The 19813-nt window shown below is 42.0% G+C and overlaps 1 protein-coding gene across 1 annotated transcript in view; it reads right to left on the bottom strand.

Annotated features, from left to right (window-relative positions):
• ZNF704 (zinc finger protein 704) overlaps positions 1 to 19813 on the bottom strand; it is a 105291-nt gene that overhangs the window by 30739 nt on the left and 54739 nt on the right. Inside the window, exon 3 of the mRNA XM_075583044.1 lies at positions 1098 to 1201. Coding sequence (XP_075439159.1) covers positions 1098 to 1201 — 104 coding nt within the window. The remainder of the gene's footprint in view (positions 1 to 1097; positions 1202 to 19813) is intronic.

The following is a 19813-nucleotide window of genomic DNA, read 5'->3' as shown; positions in this document are numbered from 1 at the left end:
ATAGAAGGTTCATATATATCAGTTTTAACCGTGGCTTTTCCTTTGTCTCTTTATAAATTCCCCGTTTTATGTATGATAATATTTCTTCAACTGTCCTTTAAGTACACGTACTCTCTTTGTGTCCCATCTTCATGCATGTGACTCCCTTTCCCACTTTCCTCTATGTCTGTCTCTCTTCTCTGTCCCCACACCATGCCCACCTATGCTCACTTTGCCATTTGTGTGGCCAGTCTCCCTCTAACGTGCATTAATAAACTAACCTAAGGGTACTTAGCCACGAAAACAACATTTGTAATGTTTCTGAATAGGCTATCAATACGGCAGGTCTAATACTAATGTTTTGTATGGGTTCGAGTAGTTTACATCACATAACATTCATCTGATGGACAACAGGGCCTGAGGTGTTAAATGGTGCTTTAATATGCACAGTTGATACATTTCACTATACTAAATGGCAGCAAGAGGCTGGACACCATACTTGAATTTGACAAATTGGAGCAGTTTATTTAAAATAAAATAAAACAGTAAACAGAAAACAAACAAAAATAATAGTGCTTCAGGGAGGTCTGTTCCCTCACAGCCCAGTCACACGCATTACAAACAGACTGGGTGTGAAGGTCCCTGTCAGCAGGGATAACAGCCAGCATTGCAGAAATCAGGTCCAGGCAGAGACGCAAGTCCTTACGTGCGGAAGGAGGAGGTGCGACAGCAGGACTTCTACCAGAGAGAGACAGAGTTTAGAGCCCTCTCCAGCACACCAGCCATGCAGACTACTGACCTCACCCTTACATAGAAATCTATGTTCCAGTGAGGAGTATTCAGCTCACGTGTGGTTCAGCGAGCCCTGCCACTTTAATCTGGTAAACTGAATATCTGGGAATTCCACGAATTGGTTTGCCTGTCTGCCACACACTATGTAAATGGCAAAAGCTGTTATGACATTACAGTGAATTGCACAAATAATCTCTTAACCGCTACTGCCATTTAATGCATAACCTCCAAAGTAGTCTGTGGCAGTTTAGTGCCACTTTTAAAATACACATGTATTTGATGAATAATAGACTGAGTTTGCAAAGAGTTACAGTATGCGGTTTTACCAGTAAGTCGAAAAGGCGGGCTGCGAACCAATGGGCTTGTTGACAAACTGGTCAGTACCATTGCGGCTGTTACTTTGTCCATATCTGCTTCTGCATCAGATTTTCTAAAACAGAGTGGAAAACACAGTTGTAACTTGTGTTAAATCTGCAAATCATGTTCCCCATATGGCTATCAGACCCATTTAAAAACGAATACACTGCTATGCACAGTATATACCTAAAGAGCGCAATAGTTAACTTGAAACAGCTCCACCTTCACAGACTTTTGTGATGTTCTCTATACTAATTTTAAATTGTGCCAATCCCTCAACATGGAGCTTAGCAATAGACTAAGTAAGAAGAGCGAGGTGGTAATTTTATGTACAGAATCTCCAACTGACCTGAATGGGAGTTTCCAAACGATAATGCCCCAAGCAGCACTACCACAGTCCCCCAATAGATAAACCATCTTAATAAAAAAGCAGTTCAATTTAGAGTATGTTGAGGTAAAGAGTGTGCACAGCAGTTGTAATTAATTGAGAACGAAAATAATGATGCAAGAGCTCTGTTGTTACATATTTACATAGTAGATGAGGTTGAAAAAAGACATATGTGCATCAAGTCCAACCTGAACAGCGTCAGTATGCTACTCATGGCAATAGTATGTATGGATGCTCATTATTGCTTACTACGTCTTCGTGTTCAATTCATTTAAATGGTATGCTGCTTTACTATAGAAATATAACATTACTGAATAAATAAATAAATCATGTCACCTTGAAGGACAATACATGTTGCCAAAAATCTGCATGCGGTTTCTTGATTATAAAAGCAACTTTATTCATTCTTACGGTAAGAAATTCCATGGGCATCAATGGAAAGGGAACGGAAAGTAAACCATATACCTGGGTCACAACTGACTCAAAACCGGCAAATATGTTCAAATTATAATAATGTCGAAACGCCCATCCAATTTTCCAGCCGTTCTTCCGAACTTCTAGGCTTTGGTTAAAAAACACATACTCAAGGAAACATTTCAACAGCTGTCCCTGCATTGCTGGCTATATTATCTTATTTTTCTTGGTCTACTGTACTAGCGTCTGTAGGTCAACTGGTAAATAACGTTTTCGAGAACTCTTGTGAACCTGCTCGGGTGTTTGCTCTCCAGGACTGAATCTTTAGAAGCCCTGGCATATAGCTAAGCATAAAGAGTAATAGGAATAATAATACATTTACACTTCTCACCCTAACTGTAGGTCACGTACAATATTATCACCTCTTGTGGATCCTCATTCCCTCGAAGAGTCGGTAATTACTTAATTACCATATAACTAGAACCGTTTGGCGGGAGACCGAAAAGATTATAAGGAGTGACTTACATTAGAATTCAGTTCACACTGTCACAGTATTTTATCTTCAGTTGTAAAAGATATCAAAGACTTACCTAGTGCTTTCAAAATCTGCTCCAGCTGATAGATTTCATTATTGTAGGGCTTTCTATAAATATTTAAGTCTTATCTCAATTTGCCTACAAATGCTTTCTGAGAAATTCAATGTAAAAAAATAAGAATCAATTGATATTACCACATTGAGATCTAAATAGAATTGTGCGTTATAAGACCTGAGAGAAGATGTTGTTCTCAAGATTAACTGATAAGGGAGATACAGCTCTCAAAAAAATCTTTAACTTCTCGTAAGAGGAAATGTGTCAAAGAAAGAGGATAATTTGCACTGCGAGCAGAACTGGAACCATGAATCTGTGCCGCTTATGATCACGGATATCCCCAAGCTGGAGGTTCTATGTAAGGTAAATGGGAGATGTACAAAACTGTCTAATTTCCATTTGCAAAGTTTCAAGCAAATTATATTTACACGAAATGTCGGCAAACCTTTTTTCATATTTGCTACTTCATTTTATTTTTTTTATACATTTCCTTCAGATTAACCAAACACCAATAATCATATCTCTAACTGTCCATGAAATGTCTGTGACTTGACTGTATAACCCTGTTCATTTAATGTAACCATGTATTCTTATAACTCTGTGCCCAGGACATACTTGAAAACGAGAGGTAACTCTCTGTGTATTATTTCCTGGTAAAATATTTTATGAATAAATAAATGGTACGTGGAGGCTCAAACTAGAGGGTAGTTCAAACTGATTTTACAAAGTTGTTGACTTTCTCCAATATTAAGTAGATGGTAGTATAGTATATAACACTATAATGCATATGGTTTTGCTATAAACAGTTAGCACTAACACACTTTATAGATTTTGTTATGTTATTGGATATTTTATCAGAAAATGCTGTACATCAGATCTTAGAAACCTTTAGCAATGTTATATAATGATGCACAATACTAAAAAAAATGAAGTCTCAGTGATACTGTACTTATTGTACTCTCCTGAACATCTTTTGTAAGTTTCTAAAAATATAATAATGTATAGTATGTGCCATTTAAAAAAAATAACATTCAGTCATCCCATTCAAGAATAAAGCAAAGATTGCGTAAAAAATAAAAAAATCAGAAAATCATATAGTTTCCTATAAGAAATTTGGTTTAGCAAATGTTGTTACGCTTTGTAAGTTTGTGCCTTTTCAACTGGCAGCAAAGATCCAAAGTTTGCCATATTTGTGAATTTGTACTAAAGACCATCATCTATGAGAATGGAAGAAAGTCTTTACAAACATTTACCTTGAAATAATGAGCCATGATGAACTGCCAAACCCAACCCCAGAATATACTACATGGAGATTACTAATGTAAATGTTTTCATAAGGGACATAGCAGGTCTATCTTATTTCAGATGATCCTGGTCAACTGTTTAGAATAATCAGACATGTGTGAGACATTTCTTAGACAACACAAAATATGTAGACTTGTATACCCGTTGAAGCAAATGACAACCTTTCAATAACACTAAAATTCAAGATTACGTGTGTGAATCCGTTACCTGCATCTCATCCAATGTGCATTTTGGAAACTATTAAAAACTGATTACAGTACTTTTTTTTGCTGTTATTATATTTATTTAGGATATAGTAAAAGGTGAAAATGAGATATTATAGTTGGGTCGTAAGCCTGACAGATATTGATAAGTAATCTTATCTTCCAACCAATTATCAAGAATTAGTCCAGTATATTTGCAGAATATTTTAGAGTAAATGAGTACATCAGTATTAGGCGATACCTTTTTTATTTGGACTAACAATTGATACTATAAGACAAGCTTTTGAGAGTTCTCTTCCTCAGGTCCTTATAGTGATTTACAAAGATTCCATGAGTTTAACACCTATGTAAAAAAAAGATAACTGTCTAAAAACAGGAGATGTGGAGAATTCATTGCAGAGGATAAATAAACAGACAGTGCAAAAAAATGGATGAAATTGTTACTGAGATATTTGGAGAGCATGTAGGACCATATATCCATCAGCAGTGTGAAGGGGGTGTACAGGGGGGGAAGGGTTTTAAATGACAAAGGGAGAAATATTACAAAAAAATCTGATAGTGTGTAAGAAACCCCATATCAGCATTGAGTCATCTTGTTTTAATGTCAAAAAGCATTATCATTTGGAGTTCAAATGTTTTCAGTTCTTGAGGGCTTTTAAACATTCCTTTGAGGATATTGATGTTTAAATCATTGATGGCATGATCTGGCTGTGAGATGTGGTGTCCCACTGGAGTACAGTATCTTCCTTCTTCATAGTGTTTTATTGTGTGTCTGTGTAGGTTCATTCTGGTTTGAAGTTTTTGGTTGGTTTCACCAATGTAGCATCCTTGGTCACATTTGCTGCATTGAATCGGAATGTTTTAGCTACAGTATAGTTCGCTGTTGGGTCATGTAATAAAAAAAACAGCCCACTATGTGCGTAGAATCCTTCTGTTCTAAATGCGCTACAAGAATTTTAGAGACCATCCAATCGAGTCTGGTTTATTAATACTCCAAATAGAAACAAACCAAAACTTTAAGTCTTATCAACTGATGGGAATGTTTAAACCATTTTGACACAGGAAAATTAACTGCCTCCAGTGCTATTATTGAGGTTTTAATTTACCAACCTCCAGGATAAGAAATCTTCCTGAAAATGGTGTTGGTTATTGTGGGTATTGGAAGAGTTTGCTTGGTCAAAAAACAGGCAGCGGTAACTCAACTCTGTCTTCTGCTGCAGCCACATGAAGCACATAAACTTGTTTCAAACTGATCTACACACAGATACCCAGCAAGCTCTGATGAACCCCAAAAATTACCACATAATATATATGTATCTAAGTGTCAAAAAGAGTTCTACTGGGCGTGGCTACATGTGTACAACAAGAAACAAAGAAGCCCAGAGCTACAACCAATATGACAAAAATACAGTGAAATACCTATATATCTCTTGAAAAACTGATTTAACAGGAACCTTCACCATTTCTGTAGACAGAAACATAAAGAGGGCAGAGGAAGAGAGCATATAAAATGACACACATTCACCCTGTGTTACAATGCCTTCTATGATTACTTTGACAACTAGGCCACGATGCAGGATTTTTGCTCTCACATTAAAAGCAGGAAGCATAAGGATCTGTTAGCAGGTTTATTCTTAAAGACATAAAACAAAACAAAAAAATCAAACAAAATACTCCACTCTGACAGCGCTAATTAACACAGTTGTTAGTCCCTTTCTACAGTGTAGTGGGCTAAGCCCATTACCAACAATAGTAAACAAAAGTCATGTGCAGGTCATTTTACCTGCTGGCTCTCGGCTTTCTCTTGGCTGGGATAAGAGGGATGAGTCCAATCCTTGTTCCAGGCAGATTGATTCCCTGTGGCTTACCTTGTTGACAGCCGCAGGGTCCTGCAGCTCCCAGGCACAACCTTCTGGGCAGCCCCCAAAACCTCTTGACCTGTCTCTGCAAGTTCTGGAACAATATCAATCTTTTTCCATGGAAGGAACAGAGCAGCACTCCAGAAATATTATACAAAATTGGAATTTATTAAAGTTTTCTAACATTTCAGATACATTGAAAAAAAAAATCAGTGTTCAACATTGGCCGATATTGGGAATTCTAAATTGCTACCATCTACGCAATGTAAACCAATGTTTGGATACAGACGCAACAACAATCTTAAAGATCTACTGATGAAAGGTGATCCTGTGGTTAAATATCTACACTTTTTCCCTCAATGTCGTCTGAGATCCCTGAAGAAAGGGTGTTTTAGTTGTAAAGGGTGCACAACATGCAGAAATAGTCTTATAGAAGGAACACAATTTAAACATCCACACTCTGGGAAGTCTATTTCCATCAGACATCATGGTTCATGTTTAACCACTTATGTCATTTATCTCATTCTCTGCCAATGTGGACTTGTGTAGTATGTCGGAAAAAAACAACAGATCCTTTAGAGAGCGTATGACTGAACATCATTCAAACATCAGGGAGTCAGAGAATCCGGTCACCAAACATTTTATCAATATGGGTCATCAACTTGCAATATATGATCATAGATCACGTGGAGATTCCACCTAGAGGAGGCAATGTTAAAATACTATTACTCCAACATGAGGCAAAAATTTTTTTTGATTTCGACACTGTACATCCATGTGGGTTGAACGAGGAACGCCGTCTCATGTTTTCTCTGAAATTACATTTATAAATGTCTTGTTCCATGAATATCTAACCAAACCTCCGTGTTTGTCTAGAGTTAAACCTATATTGATGTATATTGATGTATTGTGCTATTGCCAAGTCACCGTTAGAATATTGTGATAGCTAGTAGAATTGCTGGCACCATTTGGTATAACTCGTCATCTTACCGGTTATCGGAGGGTGAGGACATGAATTATAGTTAAAAATGATTTTTTATTCGACCCAATTTAACATAAGTATACAAAACGACAAACTCATAACAAACACAACACTAGAGAAATTGCCTCATTAAGGGTGTATCAAGACAATATATATTGCAGAATTCCGCAATATAAGGAAGCAACTGACATAGATGTCAGAATTAGTAAACCAATGCTGTCGCAGTGGATAATAGTCACAGATTACTCAAATTAGTGAAACTACTTCACATGACCTTGCTGTGTAGTTGCTATATTTAGTTACAACTTCAAAGAAAGTTGCAGTGATGTGGTCTTATGCTGGTACTTCAGTGGAATCACTAAGGGGTTTGTTAGAAGAGTCCCTGGAGTTTGGTGTTGAGGTTGACTGGAGATTTGCAAACCAGATGTCAGTTATCAATAATGAGAAGTATGCAAAAATAGCCTAAGCAGATGTATCGGATTCTTGAGATCTAAAAACAAGAAGGTTGCAGAGACAAATTAAAACAGCCACTGCAAATTCCCTTAGAATTCACAAGACAAATATATTTGGGCCCCTTCATCTGTCGACATTTGGAAAATCCATTTGGAAGGGTATTGCTGTCTATTGTTAGCTGCTTTTGGAGTAACTAGCTCACTACAAGTTTCCAAGAATCTCATTCGGAAACTGGGCCACACCAGGTTTTAGTAATAACCAATGCATTTACACACAGGTGAAAGCCCCTCATTTGCATATGAACAGGCTATTGGTTGGTTATTCCAAAAACATGGCTGGGAACTATAAAGATACTACCAAGTAGTACAGGAACATTGAGGTTTAGTTTCCTGGAGGTGACAGTGGTGAATGATAGGAATATAAGATAAGTATGTGATATATCTACAGCATTTGGGCATTATAGATGATACTTTTATATACAATTTAGAGAAAGAAGAAAATATATAATTGAGATATATGCTTTTATTGAACATGCTGTGGAGTCACTCATGTGATGGAGAAGATTTTAGGAGAAGGAGTGGCTCAGTGAGTAAAGACACTGGCTGGCACTGATTGTGAAGCAGGGGAACCTGGTTCAATTCCTGGTGTCGGTTCCTTGTGACCTTGGGCAAGTCACCTTATCCCCCTGTGCCTCAGGCATCAAAAACATAGATTGAAAGCTCTACAGGGCAGGGACTGTGTCTGCAAAATGCCTCTGTAAAGCCCTACATAAAACTAGCAGAACAAACTATTATTATTATTATTATTATTATTATTATTTTAGCACCTATACAACAACATGCTGTGAAGTCCCTTCCCAGTACTGGAAAATAGTTCAGCTCTATACAAGTGAACAGGACTAGTCTCCAACATGAGGAACTGGCTTCACAGTATATCTAATTTTCTGTACTTCATGCTACCTTCACAGCGCTCCTTCATTTCTAAAGAAAATAGCAAATTCTACACATGCTGCACATGCAAATCTCCCCACCCCACTTGCTAAGCGTCTTTTTTTTATTTTTAAAATCTCTCAAGTGCTTTTGCCTTTAATCATCAATTTATAATCTGCATTTTTAAAAGTGTATATCTCCATGAATTCAGTAATTTATAGTTGGTTCTATGTCCAACTTGCAGGCTCTCTCCAGAATAATGCTGACCATTTGGAGAGAAAAAAAAATAAACTTTGGCTTGGCTTATGCAGGATATTGGAGTGGTCCCTATTGGGTACACATCCTAGAAAACACAAAAAGAGGGAGAGGGAGTGGCTCAGTGAGTAATGACACTGACTGGCACTGAGAGTTTGAAGCAGGGTAGCCTGGTTCAATTCCCGGTGTCGGCTCTTTGTGACCTTGGGCAAGTCACTTTATCTCCCTGTTCCTCAGGCACCAAAAACATAGATTGTAAGCTCAACGGGGCAGAAAAATGTGCCTGAAAAATGTTTCTGTAAAGCGCTGCGTATAACTAGCAGCGCTATACAAGAACATTCTATTATTATTAAAAAAAGGGGGCAACTCAGTATAGCACTATGAATAATTCAAAAACAGTATGTAAGGGCAATGTATTCATACCAACCAAACTCAATACACTGCATAAAATCACTGTTCCTATTGTCTAATGTGAAATGTCACAATAGGGATCAGTCTGTGGCAGTCCCAGTGAATACCCAATAGGAGCAATGTAACTTTTTGGATGAAAGTCCCTGGCATGGTTATCCCTGGTCAGCAATTGGTGTCTGGTGTACAGCTGGAGACCGGGTGCCTGTATGCTCGGCTGTAGAATGGAGTTTAAAACGCTGTTGGTGTTACGCCGGTGCTGCCCGCAGACCAGACCCGTCCCCTGTGCTGAGGTGGGACATAGGGATACACGCACCCGCAGCAAAGGGAGCGCGTCCGGAGTGTGGTGTTAGTGTTGCCAGGCCAGGTATAGTAATGAAGACAATACTTGCCGGTACCGGTAGTAGAGGAAGAGTAGTTATTGCCGGTGCCAAGATCAGGGATTGGAGAGTTGCGGATGGTCGAAGGTATAAGCCGTGTTACAGGGATGCCAAAAGTCACGAAGTCCAAGTAGAGCCGAAGTCGAGAGCCAGAAGGGGTAGTCGTCCAATCCGCGTCAATACCTGAGGAGTCACTGAGAGAGTAGTCAAATGCTTCCATACAGAACTATGTCGAGCGACGAGTGATGGGAAGCACAGGCATAATAAAGCTGGGCAGGCCAATGGGAAAAGGGGGCAGGCCTGGAGGACTGCAAGGAGTCCTCCCTGATAGGAGGGAGGTGTTACAGCACAGCTGAGTGTAGTCATTGATTTGCATGGAACTGTGTGATGCTTGGGGGCGACGCCTCACTGCAGGAGCAGTGGTTAAAAGTGCTCTGTTAGGCGTGTGCTCTGTAAGCTGGGAATGCATGCACATAACGTCTGGGGCTGGCGTTCGTGTAGGTGTACGTGCAGGAGGGCGTGGGCGCGCCCGGCGCTGAGCAGAGGAATCTCCGAGGGGAGTGATCCCGCGACGGCGGCAGGGGCGAGGAGCCGTGGAGGCCGGTAAGGCAGGATTGTTTTGTGTGTCCAGGGGCTCCCTGCGGAGAGGGAGTGCTTTGTGTGGGAAGCGAGGAGAACGCCGATTCCTGACAGTACCCCCCTCTTCAGGAACGGCCTCAGGACGGTCCAAGAACGGTTTCTCTGGAAACTTTTTCCTGAAGGATTTAAGAAGGGCCGGGGCATGAATGTCCTTTGAAGGTACCCAGGATCTCTCTTCAAGGCCAAAGCCCTTCCACTGCACCAAGAACTGGAGCTGACCCCTGGATAGGCGAGAATCCAAAAGAGAGTGAACTTCGTATTCCTCGTTATTTTGTACAGTAATGGGATCCGGTTTACGAGTCTGATCCGGAAAGAAGTGACTGGAGATAAATGGTTTTAAGAGGGACACATGAAAGACATTGGGAATCTTCATACTGGGTGGTAGTTGGAGACGGAATGCCACAGGATTGATTTGTTCACAAATAGGGAAGGGTCCCAGGAACTTAGGTGCCAGTTTAGGAGATGGTACCTTGAGGTGGATATTCCTAGAGGAGAGCCATACCAAATCCCCTGGTTTGTAACTGGGCGCCGAACGACGACGACGACGACGACGACGATCGGCCTGTAATTTTGATGTGCGGGAGGAGTTGAGAAGGGTAGACTGAATCCTGGACCATGCGGTTTGGAGGGAAGAAATGCGTTCATCTACGGCTGGTACTCCAGAAGGAATGTTGGGGATGGGAAGACAGGGAGGGTGGAACCCATAATTTATAAAGAAGGGTGACTCCAGGGTGGACTCGTTTTCTGCAGAATTGACGGCATACTCTGCCCAAGAGAGGAGTTGAGCCCAATCATCCTGGAAATCGGATATAAAACATCTCAGGTACTTCTCCAGGGATTGATTGATTCTCTCCGTTTGTCCATTGGACTGAGGATGATAGGCGGAAGAGAAGGAAGAAGAGATGCCCAATCTCTTTGTGAAAGCTCTCCAAAATTTGGATACGAACTGAGAACCTCTGTCAGAAACAATGGACAAAGGGATCCCATGAATCTGGAAAATCTGCTCCGTAAAGATATCAGCAAGGGCGGGGGAGGTGGGTAATCCTTTAAGTGGAATGAAATGGTACATCTTCGAGAACCTGTCCACGACCACCAAGATAGTGTTCATTCCTCTGGACCTGGGCAACTCCACGATGAAGTCCATAGAAATGTGGGACCAGGGGCGGTTGGGAACTGGAAGGGGTAACAGAAAACCCTGAGGCTTTTGACGGAGAGTCTTGCTTTGAGCGCACGTGGGGCATGCGCGGGTAAACTCCAGAATATCTTGAGACATCCTTGGCCACCAGAAATTCCGACGAATGAGATCAGTAGTCTTCTTAAAACCTGGATGACCTGCAGATTCAGAGGAGTGACCTCAAGACAGGACCTCTGGAACAAATTTGGATGGTACAAAGAGTTTGTTGTCGGGAACGACCAAGTCCTTGGGAATGTGTCTCTGGGAGTGCAAAATCTTGTCAAGATTCTTGAAAGTAGACGTGGCGAGAATCCTCTCATGTGGAAGGATAGTCTCCAACGATTCCTCTGGCCTCTCTTCAGAAGAATGTATTCGGGAGAGTGCGTCTGCCTTTACGTTCTTGGTCCCGGGTATATAGGAAAGGTGAAAATCGAATCGAGAAAAAAAAAAAGAGCCCAACGAGCCTATCGTGGACCAAGGCGTCGAGCGTTCTCTATGTAAAGAAGGTTCTTGTGGTCCGTGAGAATAGTAAACGGCTCTTTTGACCCCTCCAGCAGGTGTCTCCATTCTTGAAGAGCCATCTTCACGACCAGAAGTTCCCTGTTACCCACATCATAGTTTCTCTCGGCAGACGAGAATTTCTTGGAAAAATATGCACAGGGATGTAACTTATCTTGGGGCGTGGGTCTCTGGGAGAGAACGGCACCAGCGCCGCAATCAGAAGCGTCGACCTCCAGGACGAAGGGAAGTTCGATGTTGGGATGACGGAGAATAGGTGTGGATATAAAGGCTTCCTTGAGTGTCTCGAAGGCGGAGATGGCCTCAGATGACCAAGCAGAAGGATCAGCTCCTTTTTTGGTGAGCGCAGTGAGGGGTGCCACAATGGTGGAAAAACTCCATATAAACTTACGATAGTAATTAGCGAACCCTAAAAAACATTGTATGGCCTTGAGAGAGTTGGGTCTTGGCCATTCAGTGACTGCTTGAAGTTTACTGGAGTCCATCATAAACCCCTCATCGGAAATGATATACCCCAGGAACAGAGTAGAGGTCTGATGAAAAGTGCACTTCTCCAGTTTGGCGTACAAATGGTGTTCACGGAGATGGGAAAGGACGTAGGAGGTGTGGCGTATATGGTCCTGGAGATCTTTGGAAAAAATCAGGATATCATCCAAGTATACAATAACAATAATATTGATTACCTTACGAAAGACGTCGTTGATGAAATCCTGGAAGACAGCGGGAGCATTACATAAGCCGAAAGGCATTACCAGATATTCGTAGTGTCCACTACGCGTGTTGAAGGCCGTCTTCCATTCATCCCCCTTCCTGATGCGCACCAGGTTATAGGCACCACGTATATCCAACTTGGAAAAAATCTTGGCCCCCTGTAATTTATCGAACAGTTCGGTAATAAGGGGAAGGGGGTAACGATTTTTAATAGTGATGTCGTTTAAACCCCTGTAGTCGATGCAAGGCCTCAACGACCCGTCCTTTTTCTTGACGAAGAAAAACCCAGCCCCTGCTGGGGAATTGGAGTGACGAATAAAGCCTTTCTTGAGATTCTCCTGGATATATTCATCCATAGCGTGAGATTCTGGTAACGACAAGGGTAGGTCTTGGACTTGGGTAGGGAGTAACATGGATTTAGATCGATCGGACAATCGTAAGTCCTGTGTGGCGGCAAGAGGTTTGACTGTACCTTATTGAAAACGTCCCGGAATTGATGGTAAACGGAAGGTAGAATAACTTCGGGAACAGAGGTATTGGCCAGCAGTTGATGAGTTTCGCCTGACCTTAGCCTCCAGGAAATGGGAGCAGAGGAAGTCCAGTCAATGAGAGGATTGTTAAGCTGTAGCCAAGGAAGGCCAATGGTGATGGGTATCCCAGGTGCCTGAATGGCATTGAGAACTAAGATCTCCTTGTGCAGATGTGAGGACAGAAGCAAGGGAGCTGTCTCTAAGGAGATGTGGGCCGGGGTAAGAGGACGTCCATCGATACCGACGAGTGGATGGGAACCTTCTTTCTCACAAGTGGTATGCGGTTTAACCTGGCGAATTCAAGATCCACGAAGTTTCCTCCAGCTCCTGAGTCAATGAAAGCGGCGGTAGAGTTCTTGAACTTATCGCCTGAAAATGTAAGTTTCTTAGGGAGTTCACCTTTAGAAAGGGGAGGTGGAGACATTACACCCAGAGAGCCCCCCTCTGTTCTCACTGGGTGTTCCCGTTTCCCGGACGCAGTGGACACTCCCGAACCAGATGTTCCATGGATCCGCAGTAGAAACATAATCCCCCGGCGTGGCGGAACTGCCGTATCGGTGTGCGGATGCTTTGTACCCCCAATTGCATTGGCTGTGGCAACTCCAGTGCAGGAGTGTTGCTGGGAGTACTGGAGAACGGAACTTGAAAGTTATGGACGCGAGTGCGCTGACGCTCTGAGCGGCGTACCTGGATACGTTGATCCACTCGGACAGCCAAATCAATGAGGACCTCCAATTGATCCGGCCTGGATTGGCGAGAGAGTTCATCCTTGATGGGATCTGCCAGGCCTTGCCAGGACAGGGAGACGAGAGCCTCTTGTCCCTAGTTAGTCTCGGCTGCTAGAGTCCGGAATTCCACAGCATACTGCGTCACCATTCGCCGTCCCTGAGTGATCTGGAGGAGAGAAACAGATGCCATCTCCCGACGAGCGGAAGAATCGAATACTTGTTGAAACTCGGCTTTAAATGCCGGGTAATCTTGGGTAAGGTCAGAACGTCGCTCCCAAACCCGGGGAAGCCCAAGCCAGGGCGCTGCCAGTGAGGAGGTTATAAATGTAGGCTACCTTCTTGCGATCAGTATTGTAGAGATGGGGGGCCATTTCAAACTGCACCTCACACTGGTTTAGGAAACCCCTACAATCTTGCGGTTCACCTGCATAAGGCTTGGGGGGAGGAATCCTTACATCTGAGCTGCTAACTGCGCTTGCGGAGTGGGGGCTTACATCTGGCGGGGTTGCGGTCGGTACCCTGTCTGAGAGTACTGCGACCTGGCGTGTAAGTGACACAATTTGATCCGTCATGGCCTGGTTTTGCTGAAGCAGATTGGAGAGAAACTGTTGAAGTTCGGTCTGGTCTGCGTCTTGTGGGCTCGACATAATGCCCGCAGACCAGACCCGTCCCCTGTGCTGAGGTGGGACGTAGGGATACACGCACCCGCAGCAAAGGGAGCGCGTTCGGAGTTTGGTGTTAGTGTTGCCAGGCCAGGTATAGTAAGGAAGACAATACTTGCCGGTACCGGTAGTAGAGGAAGAGTAGTTTTTGCCGGTGCCAAGATCAGGGATTGGAGAGTTGCGGATGGTTGAAGGTATAAGCCGTGTTACAGGGATGCCAAAAGTCACGAAGTCCAAGTAGAGCCGAAGTCGAGAGCCAGAGGGGGTAGTCGTCCAATCCGCGTCAATACCTGAGGAGTCACTGAGAGAGTAGTCAAATGCTTCCATACAGAACTATGTCGAGCAACGAGTGATGGGAAGCAAAGGCATAATAAAGCTGGGCAGGCCAATGGGAAAAGGGGGCAGGCCTGGAGGACTGCAAGGAGTCCTCCCTGATAGGAGGGAGGTGTTACAGCCCAGCTGAGTGTAGTCATTGATTTGCATGGAACTGTGTGATGCTTGGGGGCGACGCCTCACTGCAGGAGCAGTGGTTAAAAGTGTTCTGTTAGGCGTGTGTTCTGTAAGCTGGGAATGCATGCACATAACGTCTGGGGCTGGCGTGCGTGTAGGTGTGCGTGCAGGAGGGCGTGGGCGCGCCCGGCGCTGAGCAGAGGCCGGTAAGGCAGGATTGTTTTGTGTGTCCAGGGGCTCCCTGCGGAGAGGGAGTGCTTTGTGTGGGAAGCGAGGAGAACGCCGATTCCTGACCGCTTAGCTGTCATGGAACAAGAATCATATCCCTGTTTCACCCCCCTCTTTCCTTTGCAGCTTCTGCCTGTCAGTTCTTATTTCAGCTGCATGGAGTTTGCACACACACACTGTGCCTGTGTGATATGTAACAATGTTGCATTTCTTGCCTCTGGGCATGTAATCAGTGAGTTGCTACTGCAGCCTCTGAGATCCTTACCAGTATGGGCTAGTCTGCCCTCCCCCCTGTTTTGTTCACAGATAGTCTGTCCCAAGACTCTTCCTTTTACCCACATTGCTCCTCACTTCCTTTTCCACCCTGCAGACAGTGAGTACAGCATGCATCTCTGTTACTCTCCTATGGCAAGGCCATCTTTTTCTACCTGTTTCTAACTACAAATCACTACTACACACCATCCACAAGTGCCTGTATTTACTGCTGCTTTTCCAATAAAGTGAAGGAAATATTATAGGATTTGGAGTGATTTGGAAAGGGAGCTGAGTTAATGCTATCTGGGGCAATTCACACATCACACGTGACCCTGGCTTCAGAATATTAGCAGATATAAATCTCTTGGTTTGGCTAGGTTTAGCAGGCACTAACCGCTTGGCTTGGTTTAAATGATACTTCTCTTTTACCAGCCTCATTAAGTTCTGCATTCTATCCCAAAACCTTATAACGTACTCGACTACCGAAGTTCCAATGGTGGTCAAACTTTATTGCACAACGTTTGTTAGCACAAATCAAGTGCTATTGTATAGAAAGTCCCATTGTCTTCAATGGGACTTTTCATGTGGTAGCACTGGATCGGCACTATTGCACTTTTTAGAATAAGGGCCTAAGGTTCTAATAATAAAAAAAATGCATATCAACGCACCATTCTGCCAGTTTAATATAAACAGTTAGGTATGGGTTAGTGGAAGTGATCTCCCAAGGGGGAGAAAAGATGGCGGTGCACTGCGTTCCAATAGAAGAAAATGGATGACGGAGGCTGGATCACTAAAAAAATCTTTACTTTATTGAAGCAACAGCAACATGCAGGAGTCTTGGGAGAAAACTCTTAACATGTTTCGTGCATCCGTGCGCTTTGTCAAAGAGTGATGTCTCTCCCAGGACGCCGGCATCTTGTAGGGATCCCCAACCGGAAGGCCCGCCCATTGGGCACACTAAAGTCCGTCCCCCATGGTGTACAAACACCACGAGTGAGTAATGAGTGAGGAATGAGTGAGCTATGACTGGCAGCTCCCCCGGTGGCGATCTGACCTACACTTATATACAAACATGCAATATAAACATGATTCATCTAGAGAAAAAAGAACAAAGTTCTTGGTATCAGTGCTTCCGGATCATGAATAAAGACTAGCAATATGTAGAACTGCTTCAGAATTATAAACTTGCTTGTAGTTGGACCACAAATGCATCAGTGAGTATCATATGTAATCCATAAGTGAATATGAGTTCAAGATTTAGGTGGTGTATATATAAAGTCCAGTGGTAGATAATGGAGTCAATAACTGTGAATAAGCAGGCTTGACATGTTCTCTTTCTATATGGACAACCAACCCTAGACCCTAGTATACATGTATGTATATGTATATACATACACACTTCTCTGTAAAATCTAATGGCAATGACATTGATAGTTACTCACAGTCTGATGCTTGTCCAGTTCTGGTGCGTGCTTCACGCTGATAGCGTCATACAGGAAATCCAGAAGGTGAAGAAAGCGGAGCTCAGCATGCAAAAAAGTATGGGGCTACGATGCAAAAGCTACATTAAAAACAGCTTTATTTAGTAAGGCGACAACATGGCGTGAGCAGGGTGGATCACTTTAACGCGTTTCGCGTGTTTCGGTGCTTTTTCAAAGTGTGTGTTACTCTATTGAAGCCGGTAGTTTAAGTAACTTACCCCAGCCGGAAGTGACAACGCCGAACAACGCGGCGTGTGTGGTCCCAGCGAGACTGACGTCGGAAACAACAAACAATCTGCCGACCACAGTGACACCCTCCAGAATCAAGTACATTTTAATACACAACATATATAAAAAAGCTGAATAAAAACAATATAGTCTAAATATAATTAAAAACAACAATAGAACCTGCCAATGGAATAAGATAGTATATATACATGGGTAACAGTGGGTGAGGGAGTGGGGGAAGTGGATGGACTGGGCGCTTCCTAAACAATATAGTAATTAGTGTGATAAGTGACACACCTTAAGTACACACAATTAACCTATCACCATATAGTGTTAAAAAATAAAAAATAAAAACAGTGTACAGCAGCAGCTCAACTTCCTCTGATGGGATCGTTCCTAATCCCAGGATGTGAAGTATTCTTTTCTTGGGGTTGAGGAGGAGCGCTGGATCTCGTGATATGTAAAAGAATATAAATATATATAGTGCAGATGGTAATTCACTGCTTTAAAACGATGTAAAACATAAGAAATGAACTCACAAAAATCGTATAAAATCACTGCATGTCAGAGATCCTTCTCTCTCTGACTGGAGCCCTTTATGTTACTGGAGTCTGTATCCTCTCAGTGAAGTGGGTGATATGAAAATAAAGAAAACCACAAATAGTGCAAATAGTATGAACTATACAAATGTATTATGCACAGGTTATCAGGAAACTCACATTTTCCATTATAAGATTGGGTGGTGGAGAGAACCGCCGATAGAAGCAGGCTGCTGTTCGGTGCTTCACTTTCCCCTCACAATGTAGTTCAATGCCAATCTATGCCGTCGCGTCACTTCCGGTTTTGCGTCACGGGTGAGGGCGGGAAGCCAGAATGGGAGTAATCTTAGCAGTAGTTTGCCAGTCCTTCCAGGCGCAGAATCTCTCTAACTCTACGCGTTTCGCAACAGCTTCGTCAGGAGTACTCCTGACGAAGCTGTTGCGAAACGCGTAGAGTTAGAGAGATTCTGCGCCTGGAAGGACTGGCAAACTACTGCTAAGATTACTCCCATTCTGGCTTCCCGCCCTCACCCGTGACGCAAAACCGGAAGTGACGCGACGGCATAGATTGGCATTGAACTACATTGTGAGGGGAAAGTGAAGCACCGAACAGCAGCCTGCTTCTATCGGCGGTTCTCTCCACCACCCAATCTTATAATGGAAAATGTGAGTTTCCTGATAACCTGTGCATAATACATTTGTATAGTTCATACTATTTGCACTATTTGTGGTTTTCTTTATTTTCATATCACCCACTTCACTGAGAGGATACAGACTCCAGTAACATAAAAGGCTCCAGTCAGAGAGAGAAGGATCTCTGACATGCAGTGATTTTATACGATTTTTGTGAGTTCATTTCTTATGTTTTACATCGTTTTAAAGCAGTGAATTACCATCTGCACTATATATATTTATATTCTTTTACATATCACGAGATCCAGCGCTCCTCCTCAACCCCAAGAAAAGTATATATACATAACTTTCTCTTTTTATAAATGCTCCTAATGACAGATTGGTAAAATCCCAATAGCTTGCCATAAAGAAAATTGTAGCACATATTGAGAGATATATATCATGAATACAGAATCCCTCTGAAGTATATACTCTAGACTATACAGCTACACATTTGATTATTTCTCATATATATTTAGTACCATACATATCTGTGCTCTAGCATATAAGAAGGCTAATACCTACATAGATCTTTAGATAACATAGATAATAAAATTAATAAGATGATTCAATGTTCCCACAGTAGAATATACTTCTATAAGTATCTATTTAGATATTAGCAGAGGAGGTAGAACAAATATATATAATCCTAATAATTGGAAATACTCTCTTAGGTCGTATGACATAGAAGATAAATATGTCAAGCCCCATAATGAGGAGTGTGGAGCACTGTTTATACTGTGGGCTCTCCATTCATTCTTATTCACACTGATACACATACACACTCTTTCTTCACTTGCTTTCAGTAACCCTTTGACACTTCTAGCCATAAAACACATCCACATCGGGGGAAGGACCAGCACAGATAACATTCCAAGAGACACTGTTTTTAAGTTATCCTTGCTTCATTCATTGTAACATCGCCGGAAGAAGAGATCAGTGTATCTCGAAAGCTCGCACAAATAAAAGCATTTCGTTAGCCACAGAACGGTATCATCTATTTATTTTTTTGATTTTATATATATATATATATATATATATATATATATATATATATATATATATATAAAGCAGAAAATAGCCATGTTAGTCCAGTTGCGATAGTGCAGAGTAAATGAGTTCTTCAGTATTAGGTGATACCTTTTTTATTAGACTAACAATTTATGTCATAGGAGAAGCTTTCGAGAGTTCTCCTCTCTTCTTCAGGTCTAGCAATATTAGTCAGTATTGCTGACCTGAAGAAGAGAGGAGAACTCTTGAAAGCTTGTCCTATGACATAAATTGTTAGTCCAAAAAAAAGGTATCACCTAATACTGAAGAACTCATTTACTCTGCACTATATATATCATGATCTATATATATGTAACATGATCTACTCAAGTCCATTATTATTTATATTCACTCTGCTTTAATTAATTCTCCCTAGATATCACTATAGGGAGTCGAGAGCCATCTAGATCATACAATGTACAAACACCAGAATATGATATACATAATATACAATATTCATTATATGTAACAGCTTGGTATTAGGTAAATATTACATCTAAATGTACTACATTGTTCCAAAATGACTAATTTTTCTTCATAAACAATAATATAATGTCTATATAAAAGATATTTTAGTATCCTACAACACACAACCTGTATATGTACAAAGACAGTATATGTTTCTTAAGAAGTAGTTTGAAAGAACAGGAGGC

This window comes from Ascaphus truei, chromosome 2, assembly GCF_040206685.1.
Source record: "Ascaphus truei isolate aAscTru1 chromosome 2, aAscTru1.hap1, whole genome shotgun sequence".
Lineage (NCBI taxonomy): Eukaryota > Metazoa > Chordata > Amphibia > Anura > Ascaphidae > Ascaphus > Ascaphus truei.
Note: the sequence above shows the minus strand (reverse complement) of the source record. Positions and strands in the feature narration are given on the sequence as shown.